Here is a 23,159-nt window from a genome sequence, read left to right as displayed (position 1 = left end):
TGACGGTGTGGTTGTCAATCCACTTAGGATCATTAGAAAAAAAACGGGAAGTGGGGGTGGAAACCCCAGCCGACCAAAGGTCACAGCATCCCTCTTAGCACTAGCCCACCCGCACAGACTGACAGAAGATTCAGACGAAGTTCAAGAGGGACCATCAAATGAACCGAACCAGAAGAACTAGACCCTAGGCTGGACCCAAACACACGTAGGTTCCCCCACTGACCCAACACTTGTTCAACCACTCCAACACACTAAAAATCCCTCGGCCGACACCCAACAGAGATTTAGCTTGACTTAGCTGATTGGTTCTCTTTCCTCCTTAAATCTTGACCAACCTCGGAACCTAGTCACTTGGCCTGATGAAGCTTTTGTTTTAAAAGCGAAACGTTGCCCAGCAATAAATCTACCGATTGTTACCAAGCTTTTTCGAAAAGGAATTCTAAATAGTTCCACTTCGGGCTGTGTAACGAGATCGACAATCAGATGTCTGCCTTACTCAGTTATTCCCTTTTCGTCACTCGTCGTTGTACTATCGATCACCTTGGAGGCTCCAATCGACTGGTGTGCGTGTGTATGTGTGTATGATTGTTACTGCCTCGTCGGCAATATTCTGTGCAGAAACTGTTTAGCTTTTTGTGCGAAAGCAAGTTACCGCAACTTGAGACCAACAAGTTAGGCAGTAAGATCACACGCACTCCGATAATGGTTGCAGCAAACCTTTAACTCTCAATCGGAGAGGGTCATTGATTTTCGCTTACCCGCACGAATTTCTCATTTCCAAATCTGGTTAACTCCGTCTGACTGCCTGCCGCGTGTGTCTGTGAGTTTCTCGTCCAGAAACGTCGTTTTTTAACTAACTTTGTTTGGAGTCTACCGGTTTTAAAGCTTATAGTACATCCTGTGGAGTCTTGCTACAGGCCTGGCATCACGGATTCCAGCCATAAAGACTCGAAGTGGATTGTACGCTGGTTGGACTCCTGAAGATTCGAATATATATCCCCAGAAATGCTAACCTAAAGCTTCGGCCAGAATTGGGGACCCAGTGGTTATTGACAAAGTGTGAAAGGCCAGGCGCCATTATCTAACGGGTTTGCAGGTGCGATACGCACATGATGCACAACGTGGTCAAAAATGAATGTGGCGTAAAACTGCATTCAACTGGTTCATTGATTTACAAACAGATTTTTTCTATAGTTAAGATGATGTAATAGGTTGACATTTGAGGCTATGGTTCAGGATTAGTTTTTACTGGAAGCCAGAATCGTGCCGGCATTTTACAAGTTGACAAATGGCGAGGTAAAAAGATGCCAAAACGACATCATACGATCATAAAAGAAACTACTCACAAGGTCGCTGAATACTCTCCGAATGGTTTTCAGCAACCTTGTGAGTAGTTTCCTTTGTGAAAATATACTGTGAATTCTCGAATATCATGCCAACTAAATCATGAGACGGCCTGTGTGAGGCACATTCAGTTGTAGAATATCATAAACGAGAGATTCATTTGAGTGAAAACCAAATTGATTTTCAAATGAGTGTATTTCTCGAAAACAGTCCAATTTGGTTCAGTTAGATCATAAGGTTGACGGAAACTCGGGTACTGCGCCTACTTAGCGAAACCGGTCGTGGGCTGTCGAAGACTTTTCAGCAACCTTGCGTGTAGTTTCCTCTATGAAACTATACTGCGATATCTCGAATATCGTACCAACTGAAACGTGAGATGGCCTGTGTGCGGCACCTTCAGTTGTAGAATATCAGACGGGTCTTCCGTGAAAACCAAATTGATTTGAAAGTGACTTTTCACAAGTTTGCTTGAATCTTTATTTGTAACTTAATCAACCTAATAGTCAAAAGGTGAGAAAGACAAACAAGAGATGCGTGTTTAAGAATACTTCTTACTGAAGTTAGGAGAACCCTGATAAAACGAAATACAACGCTTAAAATGATAAGTCAGAAGGAGACTAATTGTTTCAGGTCAGGAGACGTTTGCTCTACAGTATGGCTGCTAAACGTGGAGACTAGTTGGGGCTCGGTCGATATCCTGTCATGTGCGCGCTCGTGTTTGTGTGCTGGACCGATTTGTCTGCCGATCTACTGTGTGCATCTAGAAGAGAGGAATGTCCATTCTTCTTTAGAGGATGACCGCTGCAGGCCCACAATTGATTTCATTCTACTTGGGGCTTATCATGGAAACATAGACCCGGGTTCACGTGATTAAATTGTCTGATCCCATGAACCGGCGCGCCAGTTGGGTAAATATCTGTTTCACCTGCCACTTGAGGACTGAATGCAGATAAAATTAAAAAGCGTTCAAAACTACAGCTAAATCAGATGATGGCCTGGGAAGATGGGATGTTTTGTGAGTAGAAAACCCATACTCGAAGTGGAAACGAGAATTTCTTTGAGAAGTGTGTTATCATAAATTAGGCGGCTTAGAAACATTTTTAAACCGGTTGGATCAAAGAAACGAAAATATATTCAGCGGCGGTTTAGTTTCGGTGGGGCCCTTTCAGAATAGTCATTTACTAACGCATTGGAAACAACGTTTTGTGTCTCGAATATTCACCCAGCTGCTCTAATCACATTTTAGCATCAAAATGTCCCTCAGTGTTTGGTCGCCTAGAAACAAGGAGACAGATCGCTCCCTAGATGATGCGACCAACAAGTCGAGTTGTGGAACCCTGGGTAAATAAAAATATTTCAATAGAATCTGCTTAAAAGGTGAATTGGGTTGGAAGTTATCTTAACAGTGAAACCCAAAGACAGAACAGAGGGGGCCAAATGTTACCACGGGAACGATCTGCTTTCAGTTTCATTCTGAAAGTGCCAAATAGGCTATCCCAAAAGCCAAGGCTGAATTTCAGGACAAACAGCTATGCAAGGGTGGCTCGAATTCATTGTGAAGTAAATCGGGTCTAACCTCCACTACCAAGGGATGTTCATGGACAATGGGATTCCCAATTCATGATTATAGTAAGCCCACGCTGAACAATAGTTTACCCTCGTTAGAGGTTTTGTGACTAAAACGACGTCAATGAAAAAGCAGCTCGGACAAACATGAATTTTGTGGGCAAAATCGATTGCTTCACAGTCTGCTGAACACCCCATCGGTTCAAATAGATCGTGGTCAGTTGAGGAACTAGTGCGTTACCAAGCTCCTGGAGCAAGAAACCAGGTTAGATGAGAAGGCCAGGTACACTAGCTCCATCGGTTAAAACAACCGAGGACATCTTTTAGCTGGCCAAAAGTTACACCAGAAAGAATAAACCTGTTTTTCTCCTAGAAACTCTAACCTCAAACCCGATCTTGTTCGGGGAAGGTGTATACAAAGAATCGATATAACAGTCAATATCATTCGATCGTGGGCTGTCTGCTGATTCGAGTTCTTGGCACTTTCACATAACGAAGAAGTGATATTCCTGTTCTAATTCCGCATGACATTTATGTGAAATTACGAAACATTCTGACAGTCTGCCACCTGTTTCTTCTTCCCCTAAATTTCCAAAGTCGATTCCACCACAGCTAGCAGTCCCATTGGTCGAAGTTTCGGAAAAGCTTGCTTTAAAGCCTGTGATAACTTATCACGACCTGGTTCTCACAAACTGCTACTATCTTGGACAAGAAGAGTGAGTTTCGATTGCTATTTCATATCCGTATCAGACGAACGCGAGATATTGATTTCCAATTGCTTTCCTAATCACTTAATGCATGAAATGTGAGCATTGTTCAACAGTTGTGTGATCTGTTCGCGTTGATGAATTGAGAAATATGTGCAAACGATAGGTAAATTCGACTTCAGAAATGAGGTATACAGCAGCAATGATTGCTGACAGGTTCACACAGTATTACAAGTTCAAAGGAAACACGTAGGTAAGGGCACGGTTGTATTGAGTGCACGCGGCCAAACAGGCCGACCTTCTAACGCGTAAGCTACCAACTGAGTCACATGACCAGTCATCCCACAAGCAGTATTGAGGGATAGACACGCACGCGTGCAAACCAATCAGACACGCATCCGATCAGGCACTGATTGGTGATGTACTGACGAACGGGCATGCACACGCGCAAGCTCAGACACACCGAAGCGACTACTGTAGTCCCCCACCACTGGATCTAGCCAGCTCCTGCTTGATGACGTTCGGCCGGCCTGGACACCCTAGCGACCGGCGCAGGCACCTTGACGCATCTGCAGCTGTTTCCAAACTCTCTTGCTTCGATCCGGAGTCCACCTGTACTGTCGGCTCAGGTGTTTATTCCGCCTCTGGCCCATGCTTCGTAGACCTGGTATGGTCTAAATGACGGCGTATTATCCTCCCGTCTTCTAACAGCAAGTCGATAAGGTTACAGTTTGGCGATGTCACACAACCGTTCCTTATCTGACACCTGATGTTTGACGTAAACATCCTCGCCACTTCCTATTGTGCGAGGTCGGACGTGTTGCTTCATGGGACACTCCCGTTGTTTGACCGCGAAATCCGGCCATAGCAGATCCAAACGTGTTCGAGTGTTCGTCCCATTAGCAACTCGCAGGGTGCCGGGCCTGCGACGTAACTCCTTACTGCAATAAAAACATGTCCAATCTTGTTTGTAGAAGACCTGGGCTTTGCTTCATCATTCTTTACGGTTGCCACCTCGCGTTCAACCAGGTCATCAGAAGCGGGATGAAATGGTGCTGCTAAAACAAGTTGTATCCCGTTGATTTTCAGAAACAGTTGAAATTCTGCACAGGTGAAAGCCGTGTCGTTATCGGAAACAATCATATCAGGTACACATTGCGATGCAAAACTGCTGCGAAGTGGTCAAAGTTCTAGATGCAGTTCTAGTGGGCACCGCTTCTATCCACGTGAAGTACGCATCGACAATCGCAAGGATCTTATAACCTTCAACAGGTCCACAATACTCCACGTGTACGCGGCTCCACGGTCGTGACGGCCACTGGTATGGTGATATGGGTACTGCTACGGGCAAAGTTTTATTTTGCTGACATGCCTCACACTTTTGCATCGTCATTTCCACATCATGTTCGATACCAGGCCACCATCAGCTGACGTTTCAAGTGACGGAGTTCATAGACGATATGGAGCCCGTTTTGTTCAGTACCTCTCCTGTCTGTAACACATCGAGTTACCATGCGAGACACCAAAGTTATCTTTCGTATGTCCTGAAGACCGTACTTTGTATGGACACTCTAGCGTCATTCTCGCCAAACGCATGGCCTCGTCGTTCTTAAGGTGATACTGATCACAGTAACGGGCCTACAACAAGGCGAGATGCATTCTCTGATCGGTGTTCTTGGGTTCAACCTGGGAAAACATATTTTTCCCAGCGATTCTCATCCGATAAAAACCGTCTTGATTCAAACTACTGCGTTTACCGCTTGCCTGGAAGCAGTACGACATCGGAAAGAACACGAGAATTTCAACTACAACAATGAGAGAACAATGACATTCATCAAAGTAACCATCTGTTCAGATTGTCGATCGTCGTCTAGGCAAGTCGGCGGTAGTGCTCAACTTCACCTCTGTCCTGAGGATGATGTCCCGTACTGGAAGCAAAAACTTACAGAGAGATTTGAGGATTACGGTTGAAAGGGATTTTAAAATCGCAACTGGAATATCTTCTCCCTCAGAGGATTCTCCGTCTTTCATAGATTCGGTGATCATGGTGATATTCGGTTTGTTTGGGTCTCCAACACGCCTCTGCTTCTTTGGAAATAACATGTGTTGAAAGAACAAGTTGATTAAAAATCGTCCATTTGTGATACAAACATCATATTTCACATGATTTTGGACCAGTAAGACATGTGATCGCTGATGGTGAACCTTGCGGTTCTTCGATGAAGGGTGCAATTCCGTTAGCGTCATATCACAAAGCTTAGTCAATTTCAGATCTTCGACGCGCATTGGTCGACCGGACGTATTTTCGAGTGGTCTATATTTGTGAGTTGTCCTGTAAGAAACAATCAGAAAGCGCATTCTACAATCCCCAACCACTTATATAACAATTATGGCGATTTGACCGGAGGACCATCCAAATGAGTGATTTATGTAAAAACTTCAAGACCTTTGGCTGATGAATCACCCAAATACGGTTAACCTGCGGAGCTGTGTTCCTTTGACGGCCTACAATGTTCGTGAGCGTTCCTTAGAGGCCAATATTTCGCAATATGGTAAGGTTTGTCGGTGGTATGGTGATCGTTTGGCCTATAGCCTTTCCAACGACGTTGGTCTAAACAAGACCGGCCATGTAGCTGATATGTGCTTTCGTCCTCCCGTTCACGCACTCGAATGTGTAAGGCACGTGCTTCTATCAACAGACCACGTTTAGAAGTCACCTTGGCAATCTGCTGTCGTCTTCTGTAGAATTCGCCAGAGACAGGGGAACTTACTCAGCCATCATCATTAGGTTCACCACAATACACCATAGGAGACCCTTTGCTGCTTCTGAGGACACTAAAACCCCCAATGAGTGCAATGTCGACGCGACTAATCAACGCCAACTTGGAACCGTGAAATCCCAAATCGTATTCCGTTCTTTCTTGACAGAGCAAGTAAGCCATCTCTGTCTCCGGCGTCTGGATTCGTCCGCCTTTGCCCACTAGTTGCATTTGCAAACACGGTTGAGTTTTTTTCTACAAAACGGCAGAAATTGCAACTCTCTCGAAATTTCACACCAATTTTTTCTAGTTAACAACCTTGCATGTACCTCACTTCTGCTGACGACTTCATCTGAGCTACTGGTTTTGCCTCTATGAGTATATCCAAGGGACACCTATATGTACTATGTTTGGTCACCTTGACTTATCCCCCATCCCTGTTGTTCAATTGAGAATGTTTCACAAATCTCAACAGCAACAGAGGTAGAAAAAAATTACCCACGACTATAACATCCTATTCTACCGAGCAGTTTTGACCTCACACTCTCTTAATAGAAGGATAAAATGTTTCTATCTTGCATAATCTCGGCGGTTATTATTCTTGGTGGTGAAGTTGTCCGCTCCCTTTAGTGTGCAATCGATTTTAATGAACAGTTAGTCGCATCTAACACATATCGCACGTCCCATTAGGTGATAGAGATGGGCCTAAATCACACGCAGCGTCACGTGCCTGTCTAGACCAAAGCTATCTCTGACTATTTGGCTCAATTTCTGGACATATCAGCCATCAGCTGAACATCACCCACAGGTCCGAGCAGACACGCAATCACGTTCTGTTTCATGAGAAACCGGATGAGCGATACTCAATGTGAATAAATGACACAATCAAGAGGTGCCGCTTGTCTCCTTAATTCTTCAAAAGTAAAGATAAGCACACGCGCTCCGGCGGTATTATGTGATCAGTCGTAAAGATAAGACACGCGCTCCGGCGGTATTATGTGATCAGTCGTTCTTTTGTTACAATAATACATCAGATGAGCATACAATAGGGTGACAAAAAGCGAGGAGTGAAAGTTTTAACCTAAGTTGAACACGGCCCATAGGAAAAAATGTGTGGTTCGGTGAAGCTGGGTACATTACAGATGACTTCAAAAATACATTACAACATGAAAACCCGCTGCCTCGCGAGCACACTTCTTGCTGAGTCCACAGAAATACAGTAGTGCACGGTAATGACATCAGTGCTTGTTTCTCCGTTCCCGATCAACGGGGCATTAAAGTGTGTGAAAAAAAGAGGCACAGTACTAGTCAATATAACGATCATCCAAGGGACTTTACTGATATCATAAAGATACACGGTTGAAGTCGAATTTCGTCGTGTTGCTGTCTTCCTTCAATAATCTCAATTTCCGACCTGACCCAGCACAGAACACCGTGACTTCTCAGGGAGAATTCCGGGATAGCAATAAAGAACTATCACGAGTGTCAGATTCCTGAAAGTAGCCACTAAATGCCCGAAATCTACTCAGCTCCGTTAGATGCTAGGCAGACAGACAACGCCCTCTCAATATGGCGCACGCAAAAGCCTTGTATCAAAGCCAGACAGCGCGACTCAGCGCTTGATCAAGGTCAGACAACGCCCTCTCAATATACAGCACGTGACAGCCTCGTATCAAAGCCAGAAAGCTCAGGACAGTGTTGGATCAAGGTCAGACAGTGTCCATCCAGTAAAATCGCTTAAGGCCGTTGCATTTTCGCACTCGCGCACTCACAGTCGACAGTTCGCAGTAAAGCTGTTGTGTCTTTTTTCCGGCACTAGGCACTGGAGCTGTGTGGAAAGCAGCAAAATATAACTAGAACCACCTAAGAAAATGGATACAGTCAAATTTGCAGATATGGGCAAGGTACAAAACTAGGGTGGAGGAAGCATGGATTACTGAAGCCAGGAACCACTTGAATGATGAGATGAAATGATAGGAGGACGGTTGAAACAGAATGCGGTTCCTTTCGGGAAAAAGTATTGACACAACGCAGATATTACTGATCCATTCACAGTAGTCCTGTAATTTTTGTTAGGCTATGTTGTTTTGCAAACCCTTTTCATAACAGTCAAATTCCCTCTCATTTTAGAGACTTGACGACCGACATACAAACTCTCAAGCTGCTCTAATTGACAATATTAGCCGAAGTTTCTCCACTTGGGTCAAACATAACCAATATTCAGCCGTGATAGGGAACCAATTCCCCCGGCTACTTCATCGTTTGCATCGTAGGTTTGGGTTCAGCGAAGCACACCAAGTTGAGGGAATTTCAACAGAATATCCTAACTATGGTCAGATAATTAAATTGACAATATATTTTTAGACTTTCTGTGGTATATTTTAGCCCCAGTTGAGCTCTGTCCGTACAACGAATTTTGCCTTTTCGAACGTTGCAGTAAACACCGAGCGCTTAGGTACAGCAACCGGGTAATTAATGTGGCCTTCCTCATAGCAACGACTGCGATTTGCGTGATAATCTTATCCTCACTTATTACGAAAATCGATCCAAACATTGGCGATCACTTCATTGCTCCACGTTCTACTCCGTTTTTACTACGTCTAGCCTGCCAAAAACCATACACCAGCTTTCTCATCATGAAGGATGGAAGCCATACATTGAGCTTCATGCTCTCGTGGAAATCTGTTATTCGCCCTGCCTGGATGTAAGTCGTTCTACCGTTTGTTGTAATGATTTCGTTTACAAGGTTCTGTGTGGATACTCTAGGTGGACGTATTCAATTCATAGTGGTGGAGCAGAGTGAGAATTGCTCTTGACGTTTCCAGAATCCTCTAGAAAGTTCCGATGGTTTTTTTTAAAGTCCAGTTTAAAGTCGGTATTCACATGACGAGGTACCGCCCACAGCCTACACTGAGAAAAGAACGGTATCTCCTAAAATTAGGAGGGCGCATTTTGAGATACAACATATATCAAGAGGTAAATTCAGACGAAAGCTACCGGATATTGGATTCGAAACAGAATTAGAGAAATTTTTAATCACCTGTTAGTTTGATTTGGGATCACATTCATTCAATTTTGAGAGAACTTACCTGTAGGAAGAAATATACGAACTTTTTCAATCTCGGCCTTTTTTGGGAGAATAACTGTGGGTAGATCATTGTAATGAGATCTATTCATCTGATATTGGCTTTCCTAGTCAACCCAAAGGCCGGTCATTCCTGGTTTCTATTGCAGGAAAATGGGCTTTCTGTGCGAACTTATACTACATTGGTCGTTGGCTTGTTCGCTGAGCTGGGTAATTTGATTGCAAACGCTTCATCACCAATCGAGGTGGCATCATCAGTGCGTTACTGGGGAGCGTAGTGGTGCGTAGCGGTGGGTTAGTGGTTGTGCACAACCAACGACCATCTACGCTACCTGAGCTACCGACATTTTCCTCTATAGAAAATGACATATTGTTTTGTCTGCCTCCGTTGAGGCGATTTACTGTTACGAGTTCGCTCATCCAGGCCAATCACTAGAACTGTGGCGCTACTAAGAAATTCCCCGGTTCGTTTGCCTTCTCTACAGTGATCGATCTGCTCTTTTCCAATTTGAACTTTATGGAACAATATGCCCGGTCTCTATTACGCTAAACGGTCACAGTACCGAATGCCCATGAATGTACTATGCTAGTGGTGAGCGATCATCTCGCTTGGCAAATCAGACGCTGTTGTGATAATTGCGTCTACAAAACGGATGAGATGAATATGACTGATAGACTTAGCTTGTTGGGAGGTTCAAAAATACGGAAACAAAAGTGGGAACACACAGCTAAAAGTGTCATGTTCTCTCCCCTAACTGATGCAAATCAAGTGGCACGACCGATCAGATAAGGAAAGGTGGGTATTCTCACACAGAAATGTGTGATTCCGTTGTTTCTATGTGCAACGGGACTATGAATTTTGACCTTGTCTTTTCTAGTATCACTAATTGAGTCACTTCGTATCGCGTTATTGCTGTCCGATAAACCCTAGTGAGTCCAACCGAGGTTTCTCACATATTGAGGTACATTCGGTCACCAGCGTACAGTTTCCATCATTTATGCGTTTTTAATCCAGTATTTAGACAACTTTTGCATTTTTGGATTTTTACGCTCCAACTAGGTCTTAAGTACTCGGCCAACAACGAAAATACTGGACGCTATCCAGGAAGTCCACGAGTGCAGTGACTGTAGAGACTACAGTGGCCGCTTCGAGTGCGCAACTTAGCCGTTATCTCTTGATAATTCTCTTACCTCAAGAAATATACTACTGATAATATTACACTCTCCGAAGCCCCTCGTAACATACCCCAAATTCATGACAGTAAACATCCAACGAGGTATCACCGCACAACAGGCATGCACAGTCGGCATGAATACACACAATTGCATTTTCTCTGTAAAACGGCATCAAGAGAGGACTTGAATGCCGCTTAAAGTACATAAAATAATCGTTCGCTTATAGCACCTTTTCACTGCCTAACTACCATGCCACTCGAAGGAAACGTGAGACCAACAGGTTGATCAGTCTTCCGTTTTCTGTAACATGACTGTTCTGGCCAGTTGATACCGAAGGAGAGGAGACACCGAAATCTAGCTTTGTACAGCTCATCGGGATTGCCCAGGCTCTGAGCTCCAAACATGTGCGAATTACGCAACTACTCACAATTAATTAAACATAATTGTCAAACTGTCCAGGTGTCTGTGATACTGTCTGACTGAAAAGGGTCGAACAACAGATCATCCAATCAGCTCAAGCGGGAGAGTTATCAGTGATCCGCCAAGCATCGTGCAGACAACTCGCACTGCTTACCCTTTCAGATCTAATAATTCGGATGAAATCGATGTGCACCGGTGGAGCTTTGGCGACACAGTCTCCTTACATTTCGTAAACCCGGGGTTCGAGTCCCGATTCTGTGCTTCGTGGATTTAGACTGAATGAACTTCCGAACAGACTGAATCCGTGAAACAGTTATCATCTGCTTTTTCTATCCATGGTTGGACGTTCTTGAATGATTCTTTCTGAAGTTATTCATTTGCTCATTAGCACGGAGTTGCGGCAAGTAGCGGGCCTGATTCAACCGACCGGAGTGTGATTTCAAATAGAGCATAGAAAACTGCGTTCTTATTTACAAAAATGTCGTTCGTACTCTTGATTGTCTCCTTGAAATACACAAATGAAATGTGCCCTCAATTTCTCTCACCTACTCTACATCCAGGCAATCTTAAATGCAATAGAGGCTCAAAGTCCATTGAATGCCGACAAGATAATCGATTCACTTGAACAAATAACCAAGGTCTTCCAGTTTATGCCAAAGGTTTTGGAAAGATTTTATGGTGAGTTGTATGTCTGAGGTCTTAAAGCGAGAAAAATTGACATGATTTTTTGACAAAATAATTAATACTTACGCGAGGAGCCCTTCCACGTAACGGGTCAGAGAGTGTTCACCTGTATTTGAACACTGGCTATTGGAATTTGACAAGACATCTGATCAGCGACAATAATCCGTTAGTTGTAACACCCTTCCAGTGACTAGCTACGATGTCACTTTAAGGAAGCACTAGAGTTGAGATACCGTCAGGTCACACAGGCCTAGATAGGAGCTGTCGAGATCCCGGTTGTGTTCGAACCACGAACTTTCCGTTTGCACCTCAACCACCGACCTCTATCGAATTCTTCGGTTCTTCATGGCTGTCTCCAATCTGAGTATCATTGTGTGCTCACGAGAATGGTCCTGATAATCAATAATCCTGAAGCATCTAGTAGTTCCGAACTTAGTTGAGCATTTACATTTAGATTTACGGTCCTCCAGAGGTATCTTCCTAAAAGCGGGGCTCTCTCCCTGTGGGTTTGCGATGCATGCTTGGTTTTGTAATTCATCTGCCTGAAGTAAAACACAGAATCTAGAAGCTTTATGTGGTTCAACAACGGTGCTATGGTGTGCATCATCCTCTGAACATGTCCTTGAGCTGTGTGCCTGGTTGTCCAGACTGATCATTTGCACTTTGATCACCACTCTACTGAGGAGACTCTCTGTTGTTATGTGGTGACATTCGGTTGTCATTCAGAATGAGTTAAAATGTGTATACACTTAAAATGAGCCTTCAAGGGTATTCGTCCTTAGCAGCTACAACAACTCTGCTCTGTATTTACGTGTGGATCGTAATCCGAAGGAATTGAAAACTCAGCACCCTTGATTTGATTGGACCACTCAGATCAGCGTATATGGTGGACACCCCTGCTATCGCGGTGAAGTCCTAACTCCTGGGATGACTGTCTTGAAATGGCGAATATCATAAGTTTACTCTAGTATGACACACGAGCGTCTCTACTTCTAAACGCTTATACGTATGAACACATGCCGAAAACCAAATGGATGTACTTCTTTGATTGGTTGTTTTCACCGGTGACCAACGACGTTATTTGTAGACCATGTTATTTCGTTTCTCTCCCTTGCTTACATGCAGGTTGGCTAGATCCAGAGGAGTTTATGTTTAGCTTAAAGCCGCTTATTTGGGGGTGAGTGTTGTTTTGCTCTCTCTTGCAAATCAAATTTATGTGTATCAACATAGTTCGCACGTTTTTCGTGTGAACACACCTGTGTTGCTTTTTGTGTACTTAATGAATCAAGGAAATCGCAAACATTTCTCATGGGTGTTCAATATTTACAGATTCTCCCGACACCGGCTGAATAACTGGCATCAACATTTCGCACTAATCGCTAGGCACAAACCAAATTTACTTTTTCCAAATTTATGTTGATTTGGAAGTGAAGACATTTATAAATGTTGCATTTACTCCTAGTGTGAATTTGGATGGCCTCTTACTTTTAGCGGTTGGTTTGAATGGATGAATTTTCAAGGTCACTAAAGGCCCCACTAATGTTGGTTGCAAGAACCCATTACAACTAGAAAGCGAAACGGTGCCACTGAAAAAAAATAACAATAAGAGTTCGTCATGCAGAAGAACAATTACAAACTTTTTTACTGTGTGTAGTGCCCTGAAAGCAAATCCGTTTTCATGCTGTTGGAGTTGAACAAGATATCGCTGTAGTAAAATGATATCAAAGTAATCCTACATATGAAACAAACTTGCCGTATACAAAAACAGAGCACTGCATAAGACTACCACTAATATCATCCCGGACGAATAAAGTTTGAATGTTTCCCTGCAAATGATAGAACGTCATACCATTTCACGCTTTTTCTTTGTTGGACTGTTAGCCGAGTGGGTCACTCAACCCCGCACTGACGATGTCACCTCGATTGGTGATGAAACGTTTGCAATCCAGCCGCGAAGCTCGGCGAACAGACCGACGACCAATCAGAGCAACCGAGCCACCTATATTCCACAGTGTTGCCATTCTAGGCTTTGTTTGGAAGAACGAACCCGAACACAGGTGTCCAAAGGTAGAGAGCGGTGGACTTCCACAGCTGTACATTGCTGACAGGAAACTTTCAGTAACAGGCAACCATCCCCGCGGTGCACCAATGAACGCTGATGCTGAACTTAAATGTAGAAAACCCAAGATTACCCCTGATGATTCACTCGTTCACCTACTGAAATATAACAAGTAGTTTATTATCAGTCCACATATAATAACATCGATGATATCCTGAAAGTATGCCTCAAGCCGCCTGTCCGACGACGTCACCAGGTACGTCTGAGAAGCATCCCGCCAAGTCATTACCGAAATGCCGCTTCCCTCGCGTGGATATGGAGCCATCTTAAGGCAGCAGAAGACTGTCCATAACTTGGTGCATCGGAAATGAGTATAACTGTTCGATATAAATGATTGCGGCCTTCAATAGAATAGGGAGCAAGCATAAGTAATCCAGCACAAGAATAGCAATTTACTTACCAGGATTCTTATTCCATTCAAATACGAATACACATAATTCTCCTGAGGGGAGGAAGAGAATGTTGACGGTTAAAATATGAACTTTGGATAACTTTTAGGAAAAGAGCTTGGGTTGGTGCCGTTGGAACGCAAATTTACTGCCCTGACTCCTGTCTCCTATCTACACTTGGGCAACCTGACAGTATCCCAGCCCTCGTGCTTCTTTCGGGTGGCATGGCAGCTAGGCACCGAAAGGGTGATACAACTGAACGATTTTTTGGTGCTGTAATAACAGAACCTAGACGCGAAAACGTCGAAAAGGGTCCCAGTAGCCGCCCGAAAGACAACAACGAACAGGCATAAGAGACGACAAAATGGGCGTTGCGGGGGCGTTTCTGAAAATAGTAACTGAATGTTAATAATTTAAGATGATCTTGTGGGGACAAACGGATAGCAAGAATTGCGGCACAGGTATAGAAAAGTTTGCTTATGGAGAAGTTTGCCCCACTGGAATTTGGCGCTCGCTTTTCCAGACCTCCTCAAAAACGCCTTGTTACAAGCGTGACGTAAGATACTTTTAACGGGAAGGCTAATAAATAAACACCGATATTGCTTATAGAGTTCTGCAGTTTGTCTTTCAAATGGAACGTGATTGTGGAGGTGCATAGTTTGGGAGTGGTAAGAATAAATGTCTAGTCTTTTTGCTGACGTTTCCTGCATCCAAGTAGGGCATTCTTATAGAAACAAAGTTTTTCCTCATTCAAACGTGCTTTGGTTCTTTGCACTGTAGGTTGCATGGTCTTAAGTTCAAGTCTTTCTATGTATCCACTGTGAAAAAATGGAGATTTTGAAGAATTGCTTCCTCGTGCGAACAGCAGCAGAGATGTAGATACGCTGTTTACACAAAAAATCTATTTTCGTCAAACGTATATTATCACGCAATGGGCATCATGAAAGATTCCTAATCAAGGCTGTTTAATCTAAAAAAAACTGCGTACCAGACAACTTCCAGTTTGGAGAAAGCGTGTTTACCTAAACCCCACGGCCGAAGTTGACTAGGTGATATTAGGTGACTCAACCACAAATGGAATCCTGTCGGTGTGTGTTTCAAATAGCTGATCGTAATGGCTAACTTACACAGGGTATTCGACGGAGATCATCGTCGTTTCTCTGCAGTACGCTAAACTTTCTCAGTTGTTCATATCAATTTCCATGACCGGGAATGCAAGTTTCGCTATTTTGGAGCTCGCTGATTTCAGAGACCATCTTAGAGTATGCCTGCCGTGCCAGATGTTACCTTTCCGTGTTCTTGGACCTGTTATGACACTAAAAACCATATTTTTCGCCCATTCTGTAGAATCTTCCGTTAAATTTGGTTCCATTCCGTAAATGCACGAGGTCGAATTTCAAACAAGCTTTAAATTCTACTTGAATGCACACAAACTGAGAATCTTTGGATAGTACAGTGACATTTTATTGGCTAATTCAAACCAACCAATAGTTGACAGACTGGGGATTCCGTCCCACTAATGGAGTTGGTGTGGAATTAAACGCCAGTGCTTCCAGGCCTCTCAGCCGGAACCGGGTTCACTGACAGGACTCAATTTCTGTATACACTTTCAGATCTCTCCACGCTGTCCACACACTACCATAAGTAGATCAGAGGAAGAAAAAGCTTCATCCGATGAGGATGAATTCGTTTCTCGAGAAACCAGTCGGGCTACTAACTACGTGATGTGGATCCCGTGAATGTACTAGGATAGACGATTTATCTTGTCTGAGTGCGGGCTAAAAACCCTGCTGATCTGCCGCTCGAAGCCGAGTGGTGAAGTTTCCAAACCTGGGAAACCGCGGGCTCGAGTCTCCATGGAGTTTCGTGAGATGCGCACTGCTGATGAGTCCCATTAAGGGTGAAACATCTGTACAATGTTCCTCGGCATTTCCGCTTAGACCGGCACTCCGTTAAAGTCGCCGTGACTGAATTTCGATTGGCTGAGTAAGAAGTGAACGCTCATCAGTGGGTGCAAGCCGTTTGTGCGGGAATGCCTGTTTATCTGCATTCCAAACCCCACTTAGGTAAAAATACTTCACTCAGGTGCGTTATTAGTCGGCTTCCAAAATCTTTTGCTAACCATTTCAAAGACAGCTTACTGTGCCCCGTCCTGCGGTGATATCCAGAAGTTCATATCGCACTGTGCCAGGTAACTTTCGTATTGCGCATTTGTTGTTGACCACATGAACGTTGGGAATAGCTCCGATTTTGTAAACATCCTTGACGCAATAGGTCTGGCCTTATTACCTCCAGGAACTCGATTATGGCTTCCGATTCTCACATGTGTTTCAAAGTTCCCTCTGTCTAATGTTTTGATCCTGGTACTCATCAGCTGTCGTCGAGCAATCTGGGACTCACTAGGTCACCCCTGGTTAACATTCACCTGCTCAGTGGGGCTAGTTTCAACTTTCTGACTTATAAACCGTTTGCAGCTTCTGGTTGTTTCTTGTTTGAAATCGTATGGTTATATGGCTTAAATATCAGGGCGTCCACTGTTTCACAACAGTCAGTTCGTTTACGGTAGATCAGTGTCGGAAACCGAAGATGACCTCTTCGATTAATTTTGAATGGCAGTAAATATCCTCACTGAAACCGGGGTTACAAGGTCGTCAGAAATTCAACAATATTCCTGTAATTTTCAAAGTTGCAACCACTGGTACTAATTTTAGCAACCCACTGTAGGTGGAATATCGGATCCCTGAAATCCGGCTTGCTGTACGAAGGCGTTCGAACACCAGACGTGTTAGATGACCTTTCCGGGACCGAACAGCAGAAAGGTAGGTGAGTTTTCCTAATAGTACTGAGTTTTCCAGAAAACGATCAGAGACTGGGCAGGCGCTTTACATTCACCGGACCCAATGGAGCGCAGTCTATCTTTCTGCAGGCTACTGACCTATTCCTTGGAGTAGCACATGATCCAAGTAAGTATCAGTTGTGCTCATTGCCGTATCCAATAAATCAAGTCAAGCTCAACTGACACTCGGTGGTATTTTGTTCATCGCCTCTCTATGATTTAACTTCAGAATTATGGGCGAAACTGTCCATCTGTTCTTGGATGAGCTGGGAGGTTTGATTGCAAACTTCTCATCCCCAATCAAGGTAAAGCTGCCAATGCGTTCTTAGGGGGGTGAATTGGGGCGTAGCGACCTATCCGTTCTTGATGAGCTGGGAGGTTTGATTGCAAACTTCTCATCCCCAATCAAGGTAAAGCTGCCAATGCGTTCTTAGGGGGGTGAATTGGGGCGTAGCGACCTACGGCCGCGATCTAGCTCGGCTCAACCCAACGACCATGTGCAATTCCTGAGCTACCAGCAATCCCCTCAATATCAAATATAGGCAGGATATTATCCATACGAAAAAAGACGACAGCCGCATCAAACCAGGTTTAGATATCAGCGTACGGGCGTCTCCACCCGAGTGCGACCTTTTAGGTAAACAACCATTTTCGTCCGTATTAGGGATATGGCAGTCCTCCGGAGGGACGACACTTTGGGATAGTGTATTCACGCAGCTGTCTGCCAAATGCAACCATTAAACTTTAGTGGGCGTTTTGAGAAACACCTACTGTATTAGCTCAAACAAAGCGAACCTGGCGAAAGGAGGAGCGATGTTTGAGTGTGGAGTTCTCTAATAGACAACACGAACTAAGCGACTATAAGCCATCAGACATGAGAGCAAAACCCCATTTGCACAGGGGTTCTGAAAAGTGAACCTTCTCTAGCGATCGGTTGAACTTCTTCGGTCTGATAAGTTCCATATCAACCTTCCTTCAGAAACAAGTACTGAGCTTTAGAACACTCAACCAGATTCTACTCCCAGGTTTCATCAGTGGTATGCACCATGGCACTGACGGAGATCGTCAGACACTCTTCCCAAGGTTGCGGAACATAGGTCTCCCGGGTGCACTGAGTGATTGTTGGTCTGTTCGATTAGCTTGACAGTTGGATTGCAGACATTACATCCACAATCCAGGTGACGTCGTCAATGCCAACAGACCAACATCCAAACTCTCCCCAAAGCACCAAGAAATCACCCCGATTTGACCACACAAGAGTGCAGGCCATTCAAGTGTTGCTCGTTGGATTGAGGGTGCACACTCTAGGTTTGTGTCTCGACTAAATCAAAATGAACTGAACTACAGAAATGTCCACTGACCGAACACAGCCCTTCTGCATAAACCCTGTATTGATCAGAATCAGCGTTATTCAGAGGATCACATCGTTTGCTACTTAAGTTATTCTCGGACCGCAAGAGACTCAGGTTAGCCCACGTAATAGTAATCATGTCGTGCCCCTTCCTGGAAAACTCTTCACTGAAGAGACCGAGTCAAATTTGAATGTGTAAATTCGAATGTTACTTTTTCTAAGAATTTTCAATGTAATTGTTTGTATCACATTCGTGGCGAGTTCATTTTTCCCCCGAGTACAGATTCTCACTGAAGATGGCCTAGTTCGTCGGGAACGCTGACAGTGAACCGAAAGTGAACTGTTCTTCCTATGGAGTTCTGCACTCGTGAGCTACGTGCCTCAAGCGCAGGCTAGAAATAAGGCTAATGCCACGACTGGATTTAGCCATACCTAAGTCGATACGAAATCTGACCAAATTTCGGTGTTTTGCGTAAATGGAGGACTTACGCGGCTCAGTCTGACCGTCATTTTGTTTTCCGTTTGTTTGAAAGTGACGATAGAAAACCATAAGCCTTACCCCGAATTTGTATCAAATCCCGACTTAGCCAAGAATCTTCTTGCAAATGTTGAGAAACCTGACAGATGAAAAGTCAAGGACGTTTCAGTTTCCATTGATTGTAATCCTTTTGAAACACTTAGAAACCATCAGCGATCTCCATAGGTGGCTTCTTCGAGAGAGAAATAATAATGGCTTTGCAGATTTAGATGTTTCGATTGCCAATCACTTGGGTGACCGCAAATAGGAAACCAATCGATTTTCCTTAGTTTAACTCAATTAACTGATGTAGAAGCGTCCGGCGCGCATTTTGGTCGCATGCGCGTGATGTATGAGTCCTTCTGATAGGACTATCAACCAGAGATTACCACCCATACCAAGCGAGTAGAGGAGAAACTGACATGTTATCAGACTGGAAAACTTGAGGGAATAACTCAAATAAAAGCATGCATTATGATCCATGTTTTGCAACCCGTCCCGCCTATTAAGGTGATCATCAATGAAGAACATTCACTTCAGATACGCATTGTACCCATGCTGTACACCAAGACACTTGCACAGTTGTGATGGAATCCACATCAAAGATACGCAGTAGAACTCAAAGAAAAGTGTCTTAGAACCGTTTGAATTATTTGACCAGTCGGTCAGCCGGTGGACTGCACGCCGAGATCCTGAAATATGTCTCAGACTTTCGGAGTATTCTCGCCGCTGACCAAAGGGTTGACCAAAAAGTGGTGTTTGTCGCCTCTACATCGGTAAATTTATGCCGATCCAGAATGCTTGCGCACAAGAAACGCTTGCTCGTGAAAACTCCATCATCAGTCGAGTTCACATCATCAGTGCGTCAGCTGTCCAGTGCATTGGCGAATATCTACCAAACCTGAGCTACTAAGAATCACGGTCATAAAAAGCCATCAACCTGTCTTCAGATTAAGAACCAGAACTGGTCTGGTCCGCTCCGATCACTGGTTTGCTCTTATTTATCACGTGAAATGGCTCACCACGTGATCTTTGTCATGAAATTGAGTTCCAAAGTGCCGTGTAGGTGGAACTGAACGCAACCAGTTGTCTTACCGATAATGTTTTTCTGGAAGCTCCTGCGGACAATAATGAAATTTCGTACAACTTCGTTTTAGGAATCCTGGAATAAAAAGTTGCATAGCATTTTTTATCACAGTCTGGTACATTTTGGCAGAGTGATCTTGGCTGAAAGAACATTGATTGCCAATAATAATTGTGAGACGGAAAGTTCCCGCAAGTTTTAGACGCACTTCCCTTCCGACCTGCAGGAGATGATGCCTTTTTCAGTCGAATGAGAAAATACATGACTGCTCAACACAACCAATTCCTCGAGGATGTTGCCAAGTACAGCCGGATTAAGGAAATTGGTAAGTCAATGTCCGTTTTTATTCCCAACTTATGGTTGCAGAGCACAAAATACGGCTTATTTCACCTTACCAGTTCTTTTATTGGTTTGCACGAAATACGTCAAAATAGACTTATTTCTTGGTTGGACATCGTACCCTAGAAGAGTCGGAGGCCAATAGACAAGTGGACTTTTGGGAACGGGCATACAGAACGATGCATAGACAAGTTCTCCAAAAAGATGAATTGGCAAATAAACCGCAAGTCAGAAGGTGAACCAGAGTTTGATTGAGTGGCAGACTAACGAGTCACCACAATGACAGATTCCTGGTTAAAAGACCGCAGGAATGAATGAATATTCAATCAGTTCCTTGATTGACTGACTGACTGGTTTGTTAATCCATCAAACGCATTTCTGATTAGTTAGTGACCAGGCCAAACCTTCCAGTTGTGTTTTGGTACGTATCAGAGGGTCACGTTGCATGTTGCTGCCTCCTCTCCAAGGTTGATTTTTGAAAGCGTCCATAAAGCGATGAGAGGCCCAACTTTCTGGTGTTTTCTTGCTTTACTTGCCACGATCGGCTACTTTGTAGAGTGAAGTAGCCTAAATATTCGAAGCTGCCAACTGGGTTTTAGTCTATCAGTTCAACCCAGGTGCCAGACATTGATTCATTCGGTGAAGCATTTCATCTTTCGGTCCAACCAGGGAGACGTAGTGGCGGGTGCAATCGAGAAGAGGCTGTATTTTGTCAGACCTTCGCCCGGGAGGAATACATCCTCTCCCTAGATCAGCTTGTTAGGATTTATCGGCACTCAGGGAAAACCACTGAGAACATGCAAAATAGTCCGATTAATCCCAACATTTGAAGTATCGGTTGATGCAAACAGCCTTGCCAACCACCTCAGTCTAGAGCAATCCCTATAATCTCTTGGATGCAGGCTTTTCCACCTGAACGGTGGGTTCTGATTAGGTCCCACCGCTTATTCAGCACGCTGTCAGTCTTCGATAAAAACCCAAGCATTCTGTGTTGACAGAGTTGAAAAATACTGCACTTCAAATTCTCCATGGAAGGCGGCAAACCAAGCAGCGGTTTGTTGCCGACTGCTGTATCAACATTTCACAACAAGGACTTGGTGTGAATAATTGGTCAGCCAGCCCTCTTCCCGCTCAAATGCGGGAAATTCCTTCATTTTCTGAGCCGATGCAGCGGTAATATGGCTAACGTTCTGGTTACTATTCCATCAGGCTGTCCATTTTTTTAGCTGAAAGGGTTGCAAAGAAGTTCAAGAACTGCCCATGAATATGCTCTGTAAATTTGTGTCAGGGTAGTTTCATCAATTGAAGGCGGTGTTTTAATGGGCAGTGACAATAATAAACGTTTAGCTCTCATGTTTTTCGGCTATTTGCTTTTGAGAACTTGCCATGTTAAATTCGATGTTTTTGTTTAGTAAGTTCTACGGACAATCCCAAACTGAAGTCAGCATACGAAAAGTGCTTGGAAACCGTGCGGGAATACCGTAATAACCATACAAGATTGGTTACAAAGTGAGTTTAATCACGTACAAATGCGATGTTTCAAAGGTATACCATTGAACCACAGGCCGCTCGTGCTAGCAAATCAAAATCTCCCGAGGAGGTCATTGCTGCTGGAAAAGGTAAATCGTTTCCTTTACAAATAACTATCTGCTACAGCTTTGGCGAAATTTTTGCAACGGATGACGGATAATACCAAATGATTTCCTGTGAACTTCTGCCTATAAATTGTTAACTGAAAATAACAATTTATGTACTGATTTGTACGCATGTACCTAACAATAAAGTTAATGCACGGAAATCTACTCCGACCGCTGAATCGTTTTTCATGGTTGGTGTTCCCGTTGCAAAATCTCACCGACATCTTAAACTACATAAACAATTTATAGTTTTACAGCCGTGCGCCGTTCTTCGGCTCAGTGGTGAGTCAGCCCATGAACACTGGGCAACTTCGTAACCGTGTTCACTAGTTCTGACAGCCGGCAGTGGAGTAAATTGTTAGTTTTGACTGCTGGTTGACTTTTGGTCTTTTGTCTTGGTTGATACCTAAACAATACGACATCTTGAAATGTAAGCCTCATAACCCGTGACATTAACCCTCCGATTCACTGTGGGATCCTGCAAATAGGCCTATTCTATATACGCTGGGTTTCTCTTGGCTGGTTATTTGAAGGAATGGCGTGTATTTGTGCATAGTTCGGCATGCGTGTCTGTAAATGGGCCTATTTGACTTCGTGCAGACAAGGAGAAAACTCCGTTTTTTCCGGATCCTGCAAATAGGTCTATTCTATATACGCTGGGTTTCCTCTTGGCTGGATATTTGAAGGCATGGCGCGTATTTGGGCATAGTTCGGCATACGTGTCTGTAAAGGGTTCTATTTGACTTCGTGCAGACAAGAAGAAAGCTATGTTTTTTCGACATCACTGACGAATGAAAAAGCCTTTCGAATCCGCAAGTAAATAGCATAGTTCCATACAATGAAAACAGTTTAGCCCGAGGCCTAGCTACAAAAAACAGGATGGAAAGTAAGGAGATTCTTAAAGAAAAACTACTGTGCTAACTGACTCATAGCTGCCGTAATTCGAATAACGCAAGCTTCCAATAACTCAGCAGCCCCGGATCTTGCTGCATGACACAATTTTAAAAACCCGGAGGTAGCATTGAGCCCATGCCATCGAGTTCAGGGCGGATGGCAGCCGTTTCAGAATAAAATCGGGTACGCTTTTATTGACCTTAGTACATCTCACTAACTGGCACAGTCTGATAGCCGACCTTAAACATTGTC

General features: G+C 43.9%; 1 protein-coding gene across 1 annotated transcript in view; it reads left to right on the top strand.

The window, feature by feature from the left end:
- Positions 1 to 21,993, top strand: part of T265_07231 (hypothetical protein) — a gene marked incomplete at both ends in the record, with an annotated part of 33,472 nt that extends 11,479 nt beyond the window's left edge. The window contains 8 exons of the mRNA XM_009172696.1: positions 3,508 to 3,626; positions 8,981 to 9,080; positions 11,618 to 11,735; positions 12,867 to 12,918; positions 16,974 to 17,068; positions 17,105 to 17,212; positions 20,264 to 20,362; positions 21,789 to 21,993. Of these exons, the coding sequence (XP_009170960.1) occupies positions 3,508 to 3,626; positions 8,981 to 9,080; positions 11,618 to 11,735; positions 12,867 to 12,918; positions 16,974 to 17,068; positions 17,105 to 17,212; positions 20,264 to 20,362; positions 21,789 to 21,889 (792 nt within the window). The remainder of the gene's footprint in view (positions 1 to 3,507; positions 3,627 to 8,980; positions 9,081 to 11,617; positions 11,736 to 12,866; positions 12,919 to 16,973; positions 17,069 to 17,104; positions 17,213 to 20,263; positions 20,363 to 21,788) is intronic.
- Positions 21,994 to 23,159: the final 1,166 nt, after the last annotated feature.

This window comes from Opisthorchis viverrini (genome assembly GCF_000715545.1).
Source record: "Opisthorchis viverrini unplaced genomic scaffold opera_v5_164, whole genome shotgun sequence".
NCBI lineage: Eukaryota > Metazoa > Platyhelminthes > Trematoda > Opisthorchiida > Opisthorchiidae > Opisthorchis > Opisthorchis viverrini.
Note: the sequence above shows the minus strand (reverse complement) of the source record. Positions and strands in the feature narration are given on the sequence as shown.